The sequence below is a fragment of the Colossoma macropomum genome, unplaced genomic scaffold (assembly GCF_904425465.1).
Source record: "Colossoma macropomum unplaced genomic scaffold, Colossoma_macropomum, whole genome shotgun sequence".
In the NCBI taxonomy this organism is placed as follows: Eukaryota; Metazoa; Chordata; class Actinopteri; order Characiformes; family Serrasalmidae; genus Colossoma; species Colossoma macropomum.
The window spans coordinates 17,879,883-17,898,358 of NW_023494787.1; the positions used below are offsets into that span (position 1 = coordinate 17,879,883).

The following is an 18,476-nucleotide window of genomic DNA, read 5'->3' on the forward strand; positions in this document are numbered from 1 at the left end:
AATAATCTATTCATGATTTATTCCTAATTAACATCAACTCTTTAAGACCCAAGCCTTAAAAAACTGGCCCCATCAGCATTATATATAGACTGTAATGTGGTGTCATCAAGTGATCTGTGTCCTCTGATTCGGCACAAACTTAATTTGTCAGTCATGCCAATTACTGAACAGAAATATTTAATATAAAAGATGAAAACAGTGTGTAAAAGAATAACACAGAGCATGCCCTCTCTGGAGCTGGTATATTTAATCCTCTGACTGGCATCAAAACACTAATAATAAAAATTAAGACGTAGTAATCAATGGATATTGACATCAGGGCTGGACATTGAAATTCATCCCTTTTATGGTAGAGAATTACTTAAATCCTACAGAGTACCAAATTTCAATATCCAAGGAGGAGGTCTTATCAGGATCAGTGAGCTTGTGCTAAAATCCAGATTAACTCACTGTCTAAATCACATTTGTATACATGCTATTAACAATGGCACTAACTGATTAGTCTGCAAGCCATTGTGAAGCGTAAATAAATCAGCAACTCACATTCATTTCTTCTTCAAATGAAGGTGTCAAAAAAAGTATTATTCAAAAATCCAGGAATCTTCTATTGGAATAAGCATCAAAATATTTAAAATAATACCCAGCCCAAGCTGACTCGCATTCTATTTTAGATTATGCCCAGTATTACTAAGAGAAGTACGTATCATCAGAAAGCTCAGCTTCTCTAGTTTAATGTGGAATTTGGAGCTTGTTGATCTCAAACAGCCATAAGTTTGAAAACGGCACGTTAATGTTTCAATGATGACTTGGTTGGGTAACAAATACAGGAATTTACAGCATATGAAACACTACTGCTCATGACAAGAAGCAAAAAAACTGAAAAAATACAGCATTGACAAATGTCACTGCTGATAAAACACAAAACTTGCATTACTTGACAAAAACTAGACATATGAAACATAAGAGTAGCGCAATTGGAGGTTTTTGTGTAGCTTGGTGCTTCCATCATTCTACTCAGAACTGGCAGACATACACATAGACACACTCACGTCAGAGTCAGAGCTGTCTAGCTCGGCCAGCGTCGGTGCCTTGAGCAGTCTCTTTCTCTGGGAGAGTGGCTGAGCCCCAGCAACTCCATTCACAGGGCTGTGAGCGGGTGGTGTGCCATTAGACAGGGTAAGCGTGCTGACCGCCAACTTCCTGGGTCCATCAGTGGTGGATAAGTCTGTACAAGGCATCATGTGGCACAGTCAGACACAGAACAGCAATATAGATAATTAGATCTCATTTTAAGATCTCATTTGATGAAATGACTGCACATGCCACAATTCTGACCCTATGATACTAACTTGTGACTCAAGCAGAATAGAATAGAACAAATGAGTGATTTTCACAGTGAAATCCTGCATGTCATTTCAATTAGGAGATCTTTAGATAACAAAGATCTGTGGCAATAAGAGTTATTCAGCCAGTAGAGGCGTGTTTACGTCCAGCTCTGACATATGCATTAATAGTGCAAGAGCACAAAAGTCAGACCTGTTTCATGTTCTATATATACAGACAGGTGACAAAAGAAGAAGCTCTGTAACATAAAGAAAGGCTGAGCAGACTTTCTAGCTGACCTTCAAGTAATGTTTCAACAGGAACTATGACTAAAGTAACATATGCATTTAGATCTATGGGAAACATATCAGTAAACGGGGTTAAAAATTGTAATCAAAAGCGCACATTCAAAGACCGTAACACTTGTGCACTAGAGCCACTCGTAAGGAAACCAGAGATTTTGGACCAACGTGAGAGCACTCCACCATCATCAAAACACCTATTGAGGGAAGAATGGTGCTCCATCCTTCCAGTACAGTTTCAGGTATTTGTAGAATCCATGCAGTGGTGGCTTGTGGTGTCCCAACATTTTATTAAGACACTTTATCTTGGTTTTTCCTTTATTTTGTCACCCATCTGTACATCACCCATTCACACTAGCAGTATGATACAATTACAAATGCAAATTTGAGCCATCAGGCCAGCCTTTATATCAGACATACACTCAAGTGCTACTACAGAACTATATACATAAGATCATTTAATGGATGTTCATTTTTGCACAGATCAGTATAAGCATTGTACAAGTTGTGTGGGTGAGCAAAGCACAGAAAAAGTAACACTTCATTAAATACTGATGCCCGAAGATTCAGAATTACGTCAGCACACAAACTGGACTAACCCTCAGCTAGAAGAAAACATGAAATCTGTGAGCTCTGGTGTATGACTACTGCTTACACACACTTAATATGAGCAAGGCTTTCTCATACTCAAGCTTACAAAATTCAACCACTTTCACCAACACTCCACTAGGACGAGTGTACGAGTGGTCTGAATTTCATGTGTGCTTTTATAATACTTTACCTGAGCTTCGGAACAAGTCTTGAGGAGTGCTCATGCTTTTGCCTGCGCCTAGAAAGGAACATATTCTTCAATATGATCCCAAAAACACCAACATGTGTTGCTGCTTTATCAACAGTGCCTGCCCTGTCTGAGCTGTGCTGTGACCGAGGAGCTTGATAAACCAAATCAACCAAATTCACAGTGAAACATCAACCAATCAGCCACAATCACACAGTGAGCTCAGCCAATAAGCACAATACACACAGTGACATTAGCCAGTCAGAGTGCAGCACACTGTGGGAGCTGGATATTAGCACACAGAACCTCAAACACAGTCTAGTGAGGGCAAAGAAGCAGCAACTCATTACTTATGGTGCAGCATGGTGGTGGGGGCAAAGAGTACACTAAGAGAGAGAGGAGAAGAGGGTCAGAGCTAGCAGCCACACTAACTGCCCACTGGGGGCTGACACACAGCCTTAGACAATGTGCGCTGAGGTCAACAGTGGCACAAGGGAGCTGCTGTTACATAATTGCGAGTCCAGCATCATCTGGACTTGCACTCTTGGGATTATTATGGCAAGCTGGCCGTGAGAGTGGAAGCTACCATTGTGATTAATCCCTATTTATTCCCTTTTTAAATGCTATAAGAAAACAAGACCGTCACTCAGCTAATCTAATGGGAACTCCTATACCAGTGGTCTGCAACTAAATGCTTGTAGGACTGATGCTTACAACATATGTCAAGATAGCCAGCGCATTTAGTTATTTTAGCCAGTAGTTTAAGTGCTAAGTGCTAACATTCGCAATGTTGGTTCAAAAATGTTTTGTCTGAAAACAGCTAGCAGACACTCATCGCAGACTGCTACAGACATTCAAAATGTAATGTTACAAAAATCTAACTGATTATTAAAAAATAGGGATGTACAATAAAAGTGGCATCATATTGGTATAAGCAGAACTTCGCTTAAAAAATCAACAGCATCGGACAGATGATTAGATTTAACCAATACTGATATAACCCAGGTGGATCTAGTCCCGATTTTTCCATTTTCGAAATGTGTGTGTGTGTGTGTGTGTGTGTGTGTGTGTGTGTGTGTGTGTGTGTGTGTGTGTGTGTGTATATATATATATATATATATATATATATATATATATATATATATATATATATATATATCAATCATCACTGGTATCAGCATTGACAGATGTTTACATGAAAAACAGTGGCCCACAATTCCCAAATCCGTGCATCCCTATATAGTAGTACCACTTAGGGCTAAACAATTCAGGGAAAAAATACATAACTGTAATTCTGTAAAAATATAAATCAAACCACTGTGCTATAAAATGACTACACTAAGGAGGTTTGTGTTGTAAGGAGGCACACGCTGCCAGATCAATGCATGTGAACTCAAAAGACAGGAGGTAGCGTCTCAATTTTCAGTGCTTCTTAAATAGAAACTAGCCATTGACAGAAGGGTAGAGTAACCCTGATGTAATGTAGATGGCTTGGGCTGAGGATGCTGCATTGACCCCTTCCTTTCTCCTTTCTCTTCAGCAGTGTGTGGATGCACCAGCACTAAAACACCTGTACTTTTCTACAGCAGCAGATGAGGGGAGAAGCTACTAAACCAGCAGGTCTAACACGACAACATCAACTAAAGGATCGGAGGTAAAGAAGCCACACTGAGTCTTTACCTGATGAGTCAAAACTCACAGACATGCTAAGCGGTCGCATTACTGAGAGATCAGGTCAGTGTTAAAGGAGAACAGGGAAAGGAGAGGAAAAGAATAAATGAGGCAATTAAAGTTAGTTACAATATAACAAAAGCTTTCAATGAGAAGTACACAGAAAATAATGAGGATTTCAAGTTGTACAGTAGTACTGTACCATGATATGCCTGATATGATTTTTCGAATAATTTCAGGTTAACTCAGTCAGACAGGACTAATCCGTATATATGGCACTGTACTTACCATAACTGATAAACTGTACTCTGTTATACTAGAAAACCTAAATATAGCTGCAGTACGACTAGATTAGCAATGATATGCTTTTGATTATTTTTAAATGCAGTTTACCTATCCAAAGGAAAAAAAAATCTCTTCATTGTTATTGCTTTTTGGTTTTACAGTTTTATGGCATAAAATAACCCATCCAAAACTATTCATGTCCAGTGTGTTTACATAACTGAAATCTCTAACTGTACAGAAGTACAAAAAGTATCAAATTACTAGTGCTTGTGTTGTATTAGGAACAGCGTTGCAAAAAAAGACAATCTGTTATTGAATTAAATAACAATAGCAAGATAACAGAGGTAAACAGAAAGAAAACACATGACATCTAACACTTTTTATCTCAATAATGATTTTTATCAGTGTAAGATCTCACTCATTTCTCTTTCTCTCTGAAAGACGATACAACAGTGTTGACAGTAATGTCTCTAAACCTGTATTGTCCCTCCTGGGGAGGTGCTTTTTACAAAATTGCAGAAATACATTAAAGCAGCCCTGTTTTACCAAAATCACGAAACAATTTGTTAATCTAGTAAGGCAGATTAGTTAAAGGTTTTTTTTAAAATATAGACATCCTTTTGTCTCATCCCATTTACACAAGTTAAGCAACTATTAACTATTGCCTGCCCTTCAATTTAAAATTATTCATAGGAAACAGTAGGTGTAATGAAACATTTTCAAGTTCAATATGATTTTCAGTTCTGACAGTGTGTCAAGATGTCTCTTCTACAGATTCTACACATACTTGTTTGGGCATACTGGTTTGTTTTTGTGACATAAATTGCATCCCCTTGAATTTAAGCAGCTTCAGAAAAGAAGCCCAGTCATTAAAGCATGAGTATGTGAAGCGCATTAGCCCTGCCCCCTTTCTGCCCACTGTACTCTGATAGGATGCACCCAGATGCCTTGTTTTGATCATTGACAGTGGTTTCCATGTAAGACACCCTTAGAAGAGAGTTATAATTTTCCCAATACTGTACTGAAATCAATACACCCTTAGTAAACAGAAGGCAACCATTTCCTGAAGTTAACATTTCAGGCAGTCAGTGCAGTTTCTGAATGAATCTGCACAAGTTACTAATATAATTTCAATTAATATGGCCCAAAATAACAAATGCATGTGCTCTACTTTGTCCTGATTCAATCACATTGTTTCCAAATTTATCCCAATAACAGCCACAAGTTAGCCAATGATGAACTAAAAATAGCACTAAACAAGTATCCTACTAGCATGTGTGCATAACATTGGCACGAATAAATGAAACCATCAGCCATTTTACAGAAACAAAAAGTAATATTATTTATAATAACATGGATTAATAATTCAATAAAAAACAAAATGAAAGAACATTAAATATAAATCCATGTTTGTTGGTGAGAAGCCACAAACAGAACAGTAAGGATGAAGCATTAGCATGGAGGAGAGAGCCAGGGCCAAATAACAAAAAATCATGTCAGTAAGGACTTTGAGGCAACATTAGAGCAGCGGAGGAGGCAGCCATGCATGAGAAAATGGCACACTGTCACGCATCCACACTGCCACATGGATGACCTGCGCTGACCTCTTCTTTCTCTGACTGAGGTACACTCATACAGTCTCTTCTTAATAAATGACATGACATTTCTTTGGTATTTTAGCTAATAGAACCCTATGAGGCACACCGTTTACACAGAACTGCTTCATTCGTATATAGTTTTACCAATATACTTAAGTTCCTAAACAGACAAACTAAGATGAATAAGGACAAATAAAGACATTGCATTTTTTCCTAATCTAATAGGCATTCATATAGATTTTTGCAGACATACACAGTTGTATGCAAAAGTTTGGGCACCCCTAGCTAGATGACACAGTATGATGATTTTCTACATGAAAGTCAGTTACTACATCCTCTACAGAGAACACACTTCTCCACATTTTAATGCACAGTTACTTTTTATTTACTAAATGTGACATAATGGGGAAAAACAAAACATAAAATGTGGCCTGTGCAGAGGTTATGGCACGATTTATATTTTATGTTTTTTTCCGAAATGTTACACTCAGCAAATAAATAGACACAGTGAAGTGTCACCGAATTCTCTGATGTGTAAAATCAACAAAACGTGAAATTGTACCAGAGGGGTTTACCCTTTTGCTTACAACTGTATGCATTACAGGGTGTGCTGGAAGTGGACGTTTTCATTTAACTGGGCGTGTAAATTGTGCAAGAGCACTAACCAAGCCGGCTCCTACGGATCATATCAGGAGAGACAGGCCTGAGCTTCCTCTCAGCTTTGATCTCCTCCAGGATGCGCTCATGGAGGCTAGGGGGCCTCGGAGGGTGGGGCTTTAGCTTGCGAGCTGAGACCTAAAGACAGATACACATACACACAGAATACAATAGTAACTCCACGTCAGAGGAAAGCATGCAGGGTATTTCCAAGCCCTTGTCTTTTGTCTTTAGTAAGAGTCAACTTACAAGTATGCACTCATACTTTCTCCAGTAACTGGTAGAAAGGCATACACTACCATTCAGAAAGTTTAAAATCAATGTTTTCAATAATATGAACCCAACTTGACTGCAGATATATGTATTAAAAATTAATGTGATATGTTAGTACCGTTCAGCAGAAAGCTAGAAAAAAAAAAAAGACATTTTAGACATTTTAGTCCAAAATGATGAGCAGAATTGTATAAGATTCTAAAATAACTGTACTATAGTAGTAATACAGCTGTCTTTCATGCAGCAAACTGGGGTTCGATTCCCTGCCTGGACAAGCACCTTGTGCTGCACCAATAAGAGTCCTTACGCAAGACTCCTAATGCTACAATCATCTACTTCAGAAATATGATTAAATTGCAAGCCACTCTGGATTAGAGTGTCTGCTAAATTAATAAACATACTATCCAAAATGCTTCATGTTTCAAAAGTGATGATCAAATCTCAAGGCAGATAACTTGGACAAAAATGATTGTAAATTATGTAAGTTACAGTATATTATTTATCATTTAATATCTTTTGTTGTTCCCAAAATTTTTAAATTTGGGCTCTAACTAATACAAAAATGATGTGGTTGATACGACAGCGATTGTAGCGATATGAGTCAGTGTAATTTTATATTTATATTTTAGATATAATCCATTAGCTTTACAGTGCTTTACTAACTGATATGACTTAATACTCAATTATCATACTTCCTAAACTCAAACAACAGAAACTCACAGTCTTAAATAATACTGTTGCCCTAGAAGCACCCTTCAATTTTTACACTTCTGGATTTTGTTTATCAACACTGCCAAGTGGCACAACTTATCAGTTATATTATTGATACAACAGTCAGGCCCTGCTTGAAATGTTGAATTAAAATGCTTCTAGGTGTGTTGTTTATTACTCTTAAATCTATGCTATATCTAGTTTTTAATGTGTAAAGAAAAAACAATATAAATTAGTACTGTATATAAAATGAAAACATATGAATTACTATTGTAAATACATATTGTATGTAAATATTATCATTTAGTATGATTTATGATTTAATAAGTAAGTCTACATTTTCAAACAGTATGTTACTTCTGTTTGTGCGCGTGTGTGTGTGTGTGTGTGTGTTTGTGGGTGTGTATACACTCACAGGATTGAGAGGAGGTCTGGAACGTATGAATTCCAGTATGACCTCATGAGCACTCTTCTTTAACCTGGGAGGAATGTCACCATTCACCTGCATAAGAGAGTCAGAACAAAGATCAACGGTCACACTCCTCACGCAACATGGTCACCAGCGCTATCATTCGAGAATGTGCCGCTGCAATGACAGACAGGTTCAGAACAAAGCAAAAACACGCAGTAGCTGTAGAAAGTAACTTGTGGCTTGTGACCCATGAAATATCTCTGCTATGGGCTTATAGTCATCTACAGATTGTGTTTACAAAGTCAAACAAAATAAAAAAAGTATTTTATGCAGACAAACAGCATTGCTCATAATTATTAAGGCATCGGTTACTGAGGGCAAAGGTGTGCAAGGCAAATAATGGCTGACCTTTTACTTCACATGTTATTCAAGCACTTTAATTTTTATTGGTATTAGCCATGACGTGGCAGTTTTTCAAACTGCTGCTCTTCCTACATAAAAACAATATCAAACATGTATTCTGACGTCCTATAGTGGACTTGATCTTGTGAAATTCCATTAAAACTTTATCATTTAACTCAAAGAACAACCAAGTCATCTTCTGATAAGAAGAGCAAATATTGCTCTGTGTAAATGACTGGTACACAGAACATTAAAAGTGAACTGTATGAACCAAAATGTGGGACTTTTCCTACACTCAGTCAAGGAAATAGTGAAATGGGGAAAGTGATAAACCAGCCTTTCCCTGTTTGACTTGAGAAAGCAAAAGTTCCATGAATAGCTCTCACAGAAAGGCTCTGCCTTTAACGTGAAAACTTGCCATACAAATGTGTTGGAATATCAAGGTTGGTTTAGATCTTATGATCGCCAAAGACTGAAGTAGACATATCCTTCCTAAACAGGAACTTTCCAACAGCATGGCACCGATCTCACGATCCCATTAGTTAGCTTATGTTAGCAACTCAATATCTCACCACAATATTGTCATAATATTCATTTTCTCAGTGAGCCATTTCTAAATATAAAAGTTTAAACCACAAGTGGACCACAAGTACGTGCACATTTTGGTTCCCACAACACATGCTTGTCATGCCCCTGCAATTTAGTGCAATTAGTATTTGAATTATTTACACATTTGGATAAAAAAATTATTATTAAATTAACAAATACTCAGTCACTGATTTAATAAAAAATTGTGGAAGCAAAGGCGTAAATTGATTCATAATAACAAATTAACACACCACTTAAGAGTACTGCATCCTTGAGGCTGAAGCTTTAACATGAGCTAGAAAACAAGCGCTAATTTAGCATAGTTGATTACAGTAGCTGTAAAGGAGCCCAAAGCATGGAGCTTTTTTTTTATTATTTTTTTTTAAATAAGAGTTTGATGTAGTTTGTAAACACTGTTTCAAAATGTTTTTTTCAATATTTTTGTGATGCGACCAGCACATTCATAAATATCCGCCTGATAAGCCAACAGCAGTGTTTCAGCCCAGTGCAATACAGGGCAGCCAACCAGAACAAAGGTCATTTATAGATCAGTCTTAAAGGCACAGTAACAAAAAATTTTAATTCTAATGAATAAAATAGGCTGGAAAATGGTCATGTAAGAGTGCATCATGACTGTTTTTGATACATAACCCTACACAAATGCCATAACCGGACATCAGGAAAAAAATACATGAAAAATGTAGGATATGGGCCCTTTAACTAGTAGTTTATGTTCGAGAACAGCAGCATGCCATTAGGTCAGCCACAGCAGATAACTTCTAAAGATTAGCACTGCAGGCTCATTAAAATGATATCTTTAATCATTATGTCTGAAAAAATTATGTCCCTGGCAAATACTCATGGCAAACATTCAAAATGTGAAGTTAGAAGATAAAACTAACAAAGCTAACAGGCTATAAAAGAATACATCAATTAAAGATTAAAAACCATTTGCCCATTAGTCGAGAACAAGATTATAGCCACTAAAAAATAATCATGCGAATCACTAGTTTAAAAGAACCCTTAAAATCAGCAAGAACAGATAGAGTTAAACTGCTGTAGACCAAAATAGGCAGATATATGTAAATGAGGGTTTTCATGACATCACAGAAACAATAAATTCAAGACTGGAGTGAAGATATGTTAGAATGTTTTAACAATGTCAACATACTACATCAGACCTATTTTATGACAGTGAGAAAAATTCAGTTTCCCATGATATGGGCCTTTTAAGTAATAGGCAAAATTATTATTACTTATTACACACAAACACACGCACCATGACTTTACGCAATTTGTAGCGTTTGGAGCGGATGTCATCCATGAGCATCTCGTACGGAGTGAGCTGGTACTCGATGGGCAGAGGGTTATACTGACGCTCCTGAACCTTCTTCAGCTTCACTCCGTTCCTCAGATCCCTCATTACCTGCACCCAGAACCGTGCCTGCACCACACAAAAACACATACACCTCAGAACACATACATCTGCAGACATGTCCATTAATAATGTCTTTAGAGTTTCAAAATTTACATGTGTAAAAATGCGCATCTTTGCTTGTGCTGTATTCTCTCATTTGGTGTGGATCTTCATAAAAATACATTACCGCCAACAGCAAACTGAACCAGAGATGTGAACCAGTGCGAGTGGAGTGTTCACACCTGTCAAAATGACTGAACTAAAGAAAAAGTTTGATAGGTCTGCTCCAAACAAGGTAGCCCTAAATGTCTCCAACGACTACTACAACTACATATGCTATCAAGTGATGACGATAAACCTATACTAATACACAAACACCCACATTCAGCACTGAGTCAGATTCTGCTTTCTATATTTAAACTCCTGTGGGCTTGTGCAAAAAAAGCTTGCTCTCACCCAATCAGCATTCTGCAGTTCATTCAGGTCTCTGACAGGCTCCTCAGGAGTTTCTCCCTCCATACGCCTCAAATTCTGAAAGAAGAGGGAAAAGAAAGAATTTAATCAGCATTAAAGCTCATTCAGTTAGCCAGGGATTCAGCCTTAGCACAACTGCAGAAAAGTGTTTTATTCATCCTGGACTGTACATTGATATGTGCTGTTGTGAGAGTATGTCAAACTGTGTCAACATCGAACTGAACTCTGCAGGACGCAATCAATGCAAAGCTAATGTGGCTTTTTAACTGTCTGAACATCTGCCAAGCCCACTGATCCACTGCAAAACAGTTAGTATAACAGGGGTAACTATAAGCACAGAGCTAGCAAGACATTAGTATTCCCACACTTAACTTTTAAACATGTTGAGTGATGTGATTTCCTACATTAATACCACATTTATTGTACTTATCATAATTCGTCCTGTTTAACCAGATTTAGTGCACTGCTGAGTGAGAAACTACTGTATTCAGAGTTTGTGACAGTATTTTTTAACTATGGCACTATTAAGTTAAGTGACCCTTATTAGCCCCACAGCGGGGAAATTTCACCTCCGCATTTTGACCCATTCGTACAGTGAAACACCACTTACACACTAGTGAATGCACACACACTAGGGGCAGTGAGCACACTTGCCTGGTGGGCAGCCCTATTCACAGCACCCAGGAAGCAGTTGGGGGTTAGGTGCCTTGCTCAAGGGCACTTCAGTCATCTACTGTCGGCTCTGGGGATCGAACCGGCAACCTTCCAGTCACAAGCCTGGTTCCCTAACCTCAACCTCCAGCCCATGACCCCCAAAGGTCTCCAAAATGATAACTTTACAGGAAAACTCGCTTTATTCTCTATTTATTATTATCATTATTATTGGTGGTGGTGTTACGCGAGTATAAAATGACTATCAGCTCTGTTTCTTACTCTAAGAGAGAGAACACTAGGAGAATTAAAAATATGATATACAATTGTCAAAATCACCACAAACTTAAAGAAGGTACATTTTAATTGAAAATCAAGTTACCAAGTTTAAATAATCAATCCAGACAGCCCTGTTTCTCCAGGTGTAACTGTTGCAGGTATTTGTAATGCATTTGTGATCTATGTTTATGTACATGAATGATGCTGAACACTGTACTGCTGTGTGTTATTCTCCTAAATGAACTCAAACCAAACTCCAGCTGTTTAACATACATCAGCACTTTACAGCACTGTTACCACAAAAAACAACATGCAGAAATTCACTTCAGTAAAGCACTGAGCCTCTTTTCATTCCCTCTGTCTAGTGTGCAGTCATCTTTCACCAGAAATGCGGCAGAGAGCAGAACGTTCTTCTCATACATATAAAACACACATATTCACAAAGGCATTCTGGGTCTTCTGTGGCCTGAGGCTGTGTGAAACATCAGAACCAGATCAGATTCTTTCTGTCAGTCAACCTCAGATCAGAGGAAAGCCTTGGAGAGAAAATGCTGATTCCACCTCTTTATAATTCCTCCACCATATGAGCATCTCTCCTTCCTCCACCCGGTTTCTATCCTTCTTTCTCTAAAGCCACTGTAGTACCTTCCATCTCACCCACATCAGCCTGCCGCCTGCAATATGTGCTCAACGTTTATTTCAGTAGGATGCAGGAAGTGAGAATCTGTTTGCAGTTTTATTTGGTCATGTGTTTTAACTAATGTGCTAATCATACTATTTGGCTGAATGCCTAGGAACGTCCATAAGGGGAAGCTGTTTGAAGTGCATGGTGGGTACATGCTATTTGATTATGTATTTCTGAATAAACACGTTTTGTACTAAAATGCCAACACAAGCCCTGAATCTGGACTGTTTATACTGTAATCATCTTATACACTGAAGCCCCTCACTAGTACTATTAAACAGACAGGTCCAGTTCTAAAATCTGGCTAAGCCACATTCTAAGTTACAAAAATATCACTACACATATTAGCTGAATTCTGTATTAATGCATCAAGTTATTAAACAACATTGTATTGTTCATGCAATAAATGTTTGAGCATTATGTTACCTGACAACCAAAACCACTCCTTTTAATGAGCTTCAGAATAATTCTTTATTGTGATTATTATTAACAATAAATAGAATCATTTATTGATTGTTGGTATATAGTACTGTCCTTTATTATATCTTGCTGCAGTTTCACTAAAGTAATAAGCCACTCAAGGCTGTGCAATACAAGGTGGTTTTAACAATACATTGGAAAATGTCTATAATGAGTGGCCTTACATGTCTTATTACATGTCAGCATTACTGTATTACATAATAAAAGCCAATGTGGTCAACCCCTATATTATTTCTTACTGAGCTGACACAGTCTTTGTCTTTAACTCCACCTGGCAAGTTCACCTGGTACGATAAGGGTTTTATACACAGCCCCAGAATACCTCATAGCTCTGTATACATTGTTCTACAGCATTAAGATGCCTGAGGTAGTTCTCAGGCAGAGTCACTCATAACTCCCTTCCGTACGAGGCAGAGGTAGAATTCTGCTGAAAAAGTTTCACGTGACCCGAGGCAAACTGGCACACCCAGCACAAACCCATTACGCGAACAGACACGAGAGGTATGCTGTCTGCTGGTGACTGCCTTGAGAGTAATCACGAGGAAGCGGATAACAAGCCAATCCCTCAGCAAACAGCTGACAGAGTGGGACAGAGTGGTGGAGGAACCCCTCTCACTAAGCCATGTTAAGCAGCTACTGGGTGGGACAGCAGAGAGACAAGCTATAGAGTAACATGACTCAGACAATAAGCATAAGGCTTACCCCAGCCTTCTCGTCTCACCTACAGATGCGTTAAAACCTACAAAGTAAGTACATACTTATAATGATTACCACCAAAATAGCCAATAAAGGGCATATGATAAATAGTGGTAATAAGAGAATTGCTTGTTCCTATTTTATACTTTGTAGTATTGCATAACTCATATACCTTTATGTCTAAAATATTCAATGCTACATTATGATATCACACTTACTATAGAAATAAAATGTTTTTTCATTATACTTCAGCTGTTATTTTTGTTATTTTCTTCATATACACCCCCACCTCACTCCCTGCCTCCAATCAAAACACACTGCGCGGCTGATTACACTGTTAGCTTGCGCTTCTGCTTTAAACTGCAGGATATTAATATCCAGCAGCTCTGCTGTGCTTAAGTTAGTATAATATTCCAATATATTTAATTTGTACTGTTGGAATGAGAGGACACAAGAGCTCCGCAGGCATACAGAAAAAAGTGTGAATGCTCAATTAAATCTCTGCTTGACTCAATCAAGACAGCTTACAGCTAGCCATTTTGCATCCACTTCTCTAATCATCCCTTTCTCTTCAACACATAAATCATCCCTTTTCATCTCTTAAACACACAATGAAAACTTCACACTTTGAATGGCTGTGTTCCTCTGTTTCCACACAAATTTCTGAGTCGATGCCGATATGCAGTATTTTTCATTTTCATGACGAAGCAGATGCTGATATATACATATTTAAATGACGTAGAAATTGGGACCAAATTCATCTGGATAAGCATTACAGAGAAATGTAATATTTATTTGTGGACGTCTACAAATGCAGCAAAATGAATAAAATGCAGACATTTTAGCAGAGCAGCCCAGCAACACCTAAAAAATAATAACTGCATTATAAAACTTTTATTTGAAATATTGGTAAAACCTAATGATCTGTCTAATGCTGATATTTTTCAATAATCACCAATATGATATCTGCTGATACTGCCTTTTTTGACAATTACCTACCAATAGCGATATGATTACGATACGATATCATTGTGCATCCCTAACATGCAATTTATGAAATTTTCTAATGTAATCTAAACGTATTTGCCACTGCTTACTTCAGTGATTGTAGCCTTTGGAACAGTGTCCTCTACATTCAGTGATCACAAGTATTATCTTATACGCATGGATGTCTTTAAAAATGCATTATGTAGAAGCAACTGAACCTCTGTAGTCATTCAGATCTCTTGCTGCCCTCAGCAGAGGAAGGAACTGATCCCAGCACTATTTTTTACCTGAATGTCTGCCTTCCACAGAGGACGCAACTCAGTAAGATCCAGACGCTGAGACAGAGTGATGAATACAGCCTTTCCTATTGCTTCCAATGAACAAAAACTGTATGACCCTCTCAATTTCAGAGGTTACGCACTGAGAAATCTGGCAGTGAATGTACTGCGAGTTACTGTGTAGAACTTCTTCAAACGGATATTTCTGGTTCTACAATCTGACTGGCTGAGCCTCACACATCAATTAAATTCTGTGTTAATGTGCAAAGTTATGCTATTAAAAAAAGTGATGGTGTTCATGGAATAATCTTTGGTCACCACATTGATGGCCAACCAAAACCTACTGTTAAATAACTGCCCTGCTTTGCAATAAGAACTGCTTTGATTACTACAATTATTAGTGATAAATTATTGACCTTTGATGTGTTTTATCATTTTGTACTTTGTTGCCATTTCATTAAAGCAATAAGCCACTCAAGGCTGTGCAGTACAGTGGTTTTACTCAGCTCAGTGTTGTGTGTAACACTAACCATTATAAAAGCCCCATGTGGCTTATTGATTCAGTAATGTAATATAACATAAAAGGCATCACCTCTTTGGCACTCTTGATCTTCTCAAGGAAGGTGCGTAGCTCCCTGGTCTCAGCATACAGAGCCCGGCACACGGCCTGGTAGTGGTTCGGAGCATCCAATGGACTCGGGAGGTGGGATGTGCACAGCTGAGGAAAGAAAAGGGTCTTTTTAGTTACAATTATTGGTGGACCACAGGAGTGATTTCTTTGTAAGTGATCATACGGCCGCTGCAATAAAGTGTATGCTTCCTCTTGTAGTTTGATTTAGAATTCTCATATTTCAGTATCATACAGCAGACCAGTGCACCTCATTTTCATTATCAGAATCAGGACTAGACCATATCAGATCATCTTGAAAGAGGTCTGTTGGCAGGTTTGCCAGTCACAGAGCTTTGCATAAGAAAATATGAAGTGATATTAAGGACATTTTGAGCTTTCTTTTGAAATGTAAATTTACCAGAGATTTAATTTAATCCTCTCTAACTCCATAGCCATTATTCACATTTACACTAACTTCAGTACTGGTCTCAGCACAGAAAAAAAAAAAAAAATCCATGATATTGCTGTTTCTGAACAATACCTATGCTAGAAGAAAATCAAACTCAACTTTAATTTCTTCAGTTACTGTTCATTTTTTTTCACTGATCTGCAAAGCACTTTGAGCTGCCACCAGTATGAGAAGAAGTTCACCACTCTGTGAAAGACTGCACAGGCAAATAGTGCAATAATTCAAAAATAACGTTTCACAACATAAAATATCAAAGAACTTGGGAATTTCATTATCTACAGTACATCGTTAAAAGATTTAGGGAATATGGAAAAATCTTTGCATGCGAAGGAGGAGGCCAAAAAACAGTACTGGATGGCCGTGATCTTCGGGCCCCCAGGCAGCACTGCATTAACAACAGACATGATTCTGTATTGGAAATCACTGCATGAGCTCAAGAACACCTCCGAAAACCACTGTCTGTGAACACAGTTTGTCGCTGCATTCACAAATGTACGTGTTCTGTGGTCCAACAAATCAAAATTTGAAATTCTTTTTGGAAATCATAGATGACATATCCTCCAGGATAAAAAGGAGAGGAACCACCTTATCAGCGCACTGTTAAAAAGCCAGCATCTGTGATAGTGTGGGGGGGGGTTATAAACGCACCTTGCAAGGGTGACTTGCACATCTGTGAAGGCATCTGTAACGCTGAGCAATATACACAGGTTTTAGAACAACACATGCTCCCATTCAGATGACGTCTTTTTCAGGGAAGGTGTTGCTTATTTCAGCAAGACAATGTCAAACCATATTCTGCAAGCTTTACTACAGCATGGCTCTGTAGTAAAAGTGTCCAGGTGCTAAACTGGCCTGCCTGCAGTCCAGACATGTCACCCATTGAAAACATTTTAATTTTTATGAAACGAAAAATACAACAAAGGAGCATTCGGCATAGCATCCCAACGTTTTTGGAAACGGGGGTTGTACTAGCTGTACCTGTGCCCTAAAATATGTGCTGCGGCATATAAGCAAACTGGCTAATGATGGCAAAAATAATCATTACGTCCATATCCAACCAGCATCCATATAATAACTAGTTATCTACAGGTAATGATGAGGGGGAGAACACTTAGGCTCAGTATTAAAATATCAGGTCACTTTTGTTTTCTGAAGTCATTGTAGCTACAGCAAACAAACTGTTGTTGATATTGCTTGTTCCCAAAACAGAGCCACCTACACTGTGTGACGTCTGTGAACCCATCAGACATTTTAACAATGGAGATTCAATCAGTCAGGGGCACTGACCGGTTCTTTGTCAGCCCGCTTCGTAAAATACAGGTAATACAGGGAGCTGTGTCAGTGGTCTAGACTGTGTGTTTTGGATTAAAGCACAAGCTATTATTCTCCCTAAATATAAATTGTCTTTACATTCGGTCAACAACAACCAATCCCTAGACATTCATGACTGTGTCTGATGAGTACATTTTGTTCAGCCACTCAGACGGTTATGCTGTTAAATGCATTCTTGTGGTCACCCAACCCAAAGCCTGAATAATTGGCAGGTTTAAAGAAAGATTTGAGTCAGATTTGATGCAAGTCTCTAAGTCATTACCATAAAAGCATAACAATACAGGACTGAATGGAGCCTTGATGTTAATTTTGGCTCACTACCAACACCTCCAACCGGCTCAATAGCATTTTTTCCCATACCTTGCTGTGCTCTGCCCTGTTCAGGAATGTCTGACACGGCTGAAGCACTCATGTCTACTCTGAGGATCTTTACTAGGAAAATTTTCTGAACAGTGACACTTAGAGAAAAGAGCAAATGACCTTTAAAACCTGTTCCTCTTCCAGTTTGAACTATTCAGAATGCATAACAAGGAATGTTATCACATGCGGTCTGCGTGTGTGAGTGAGGTGGGTAACATGGCGGTATGTTATTGTTATGGTCATGGTTTACATCATAATATGCTTTTGCTGAGTATTTCATGAGTATTGTGAGTTTTTCTAAAACACTGAACAATTCCATTTACTACAAAATAGAGATAGATTCAGTCCAATTTTAGAGAGCTTGTAAGAAAGACAACCACCAGTATAAACTACATAGAAACAAGCAGCTAATCATTTTTTTTTTTAAAAACATGGCACTTTCTTTTGCTGGTGCTTTTTGTCCTTTCCACCTGGTTAACTTAAAAAAGTTAATATTATAATACATACTCTTCTGTGCAAAACTCAGAGATCAGCCACTGTTTATAAATTTTCAGTTAAAAGAAAACAAAACAGAAGATTACACAGAAGCCTCAACAGCCAAATACAATATATTTTTTATATTAGGTGTCCACTTATCTGCTGGGATATTTTTCAGTCTTAGAAGTTGGTTGCATTTTCTGCTTCTCACAATCAAAGTAATGCCAAACACATTTAATGACGTTGAGATCTGGACTCTGGGGTAGTCAGACCATTGTATT

General features: G+C 38.0%; 1 protein-coding gene across 4 annotated transcripts in view; it reads right to left on the reverse strand.

Moving 5' to 3' along the window:
• The window catches only part of spire1a (spire-type actin nucleation factor 1a), a 56,065-nt gene that overhangs the window by 5,116 nt on the left and 32,473 nt on the right, over positions 1 to 18,476 (reverse strand). For 2 of the 4 annotated variants that reach the window (XM_036566275.1, XM_036566274.1), the window contains exons 4-10: positions 15,540 to 15,665; positions 10,874 to 10,948; positions 10,280 to 10,444; positions 8,014 to 8,100; positions 6,623 to 6,752; positions 2,407 to 2,454; positions 1,050 to 1,225 (exon numbers count right to left, since the gene is read on the reverse strand). In XM_036566275.1, the coding sequence (XP_036422168.1) occupies positions 1,050 to 1,225; positions 2,407 to 2,454; positions 6,623 to 6,752; positions 8,014 to 8,100; positions 10,280 to 10,444; positions 10,874 to 10,948; positions 15,540 to 15,665 (807 nt within the window). The remainder of the gene's footprint in view (positions 1 to 1,049; positions 1,226 to 2,406; positions 2,455 to 6,622; positions 6,753 to 8,013; positions 8,101 to 10,279; positions 10,445 to 10,873; positions 10,949 to 15,539; positions 15,666 to 18,476) is intronic. The other 2 variants (XM_036566277.1, XM_036566276.1) reach the window with 1 other exon arrangement.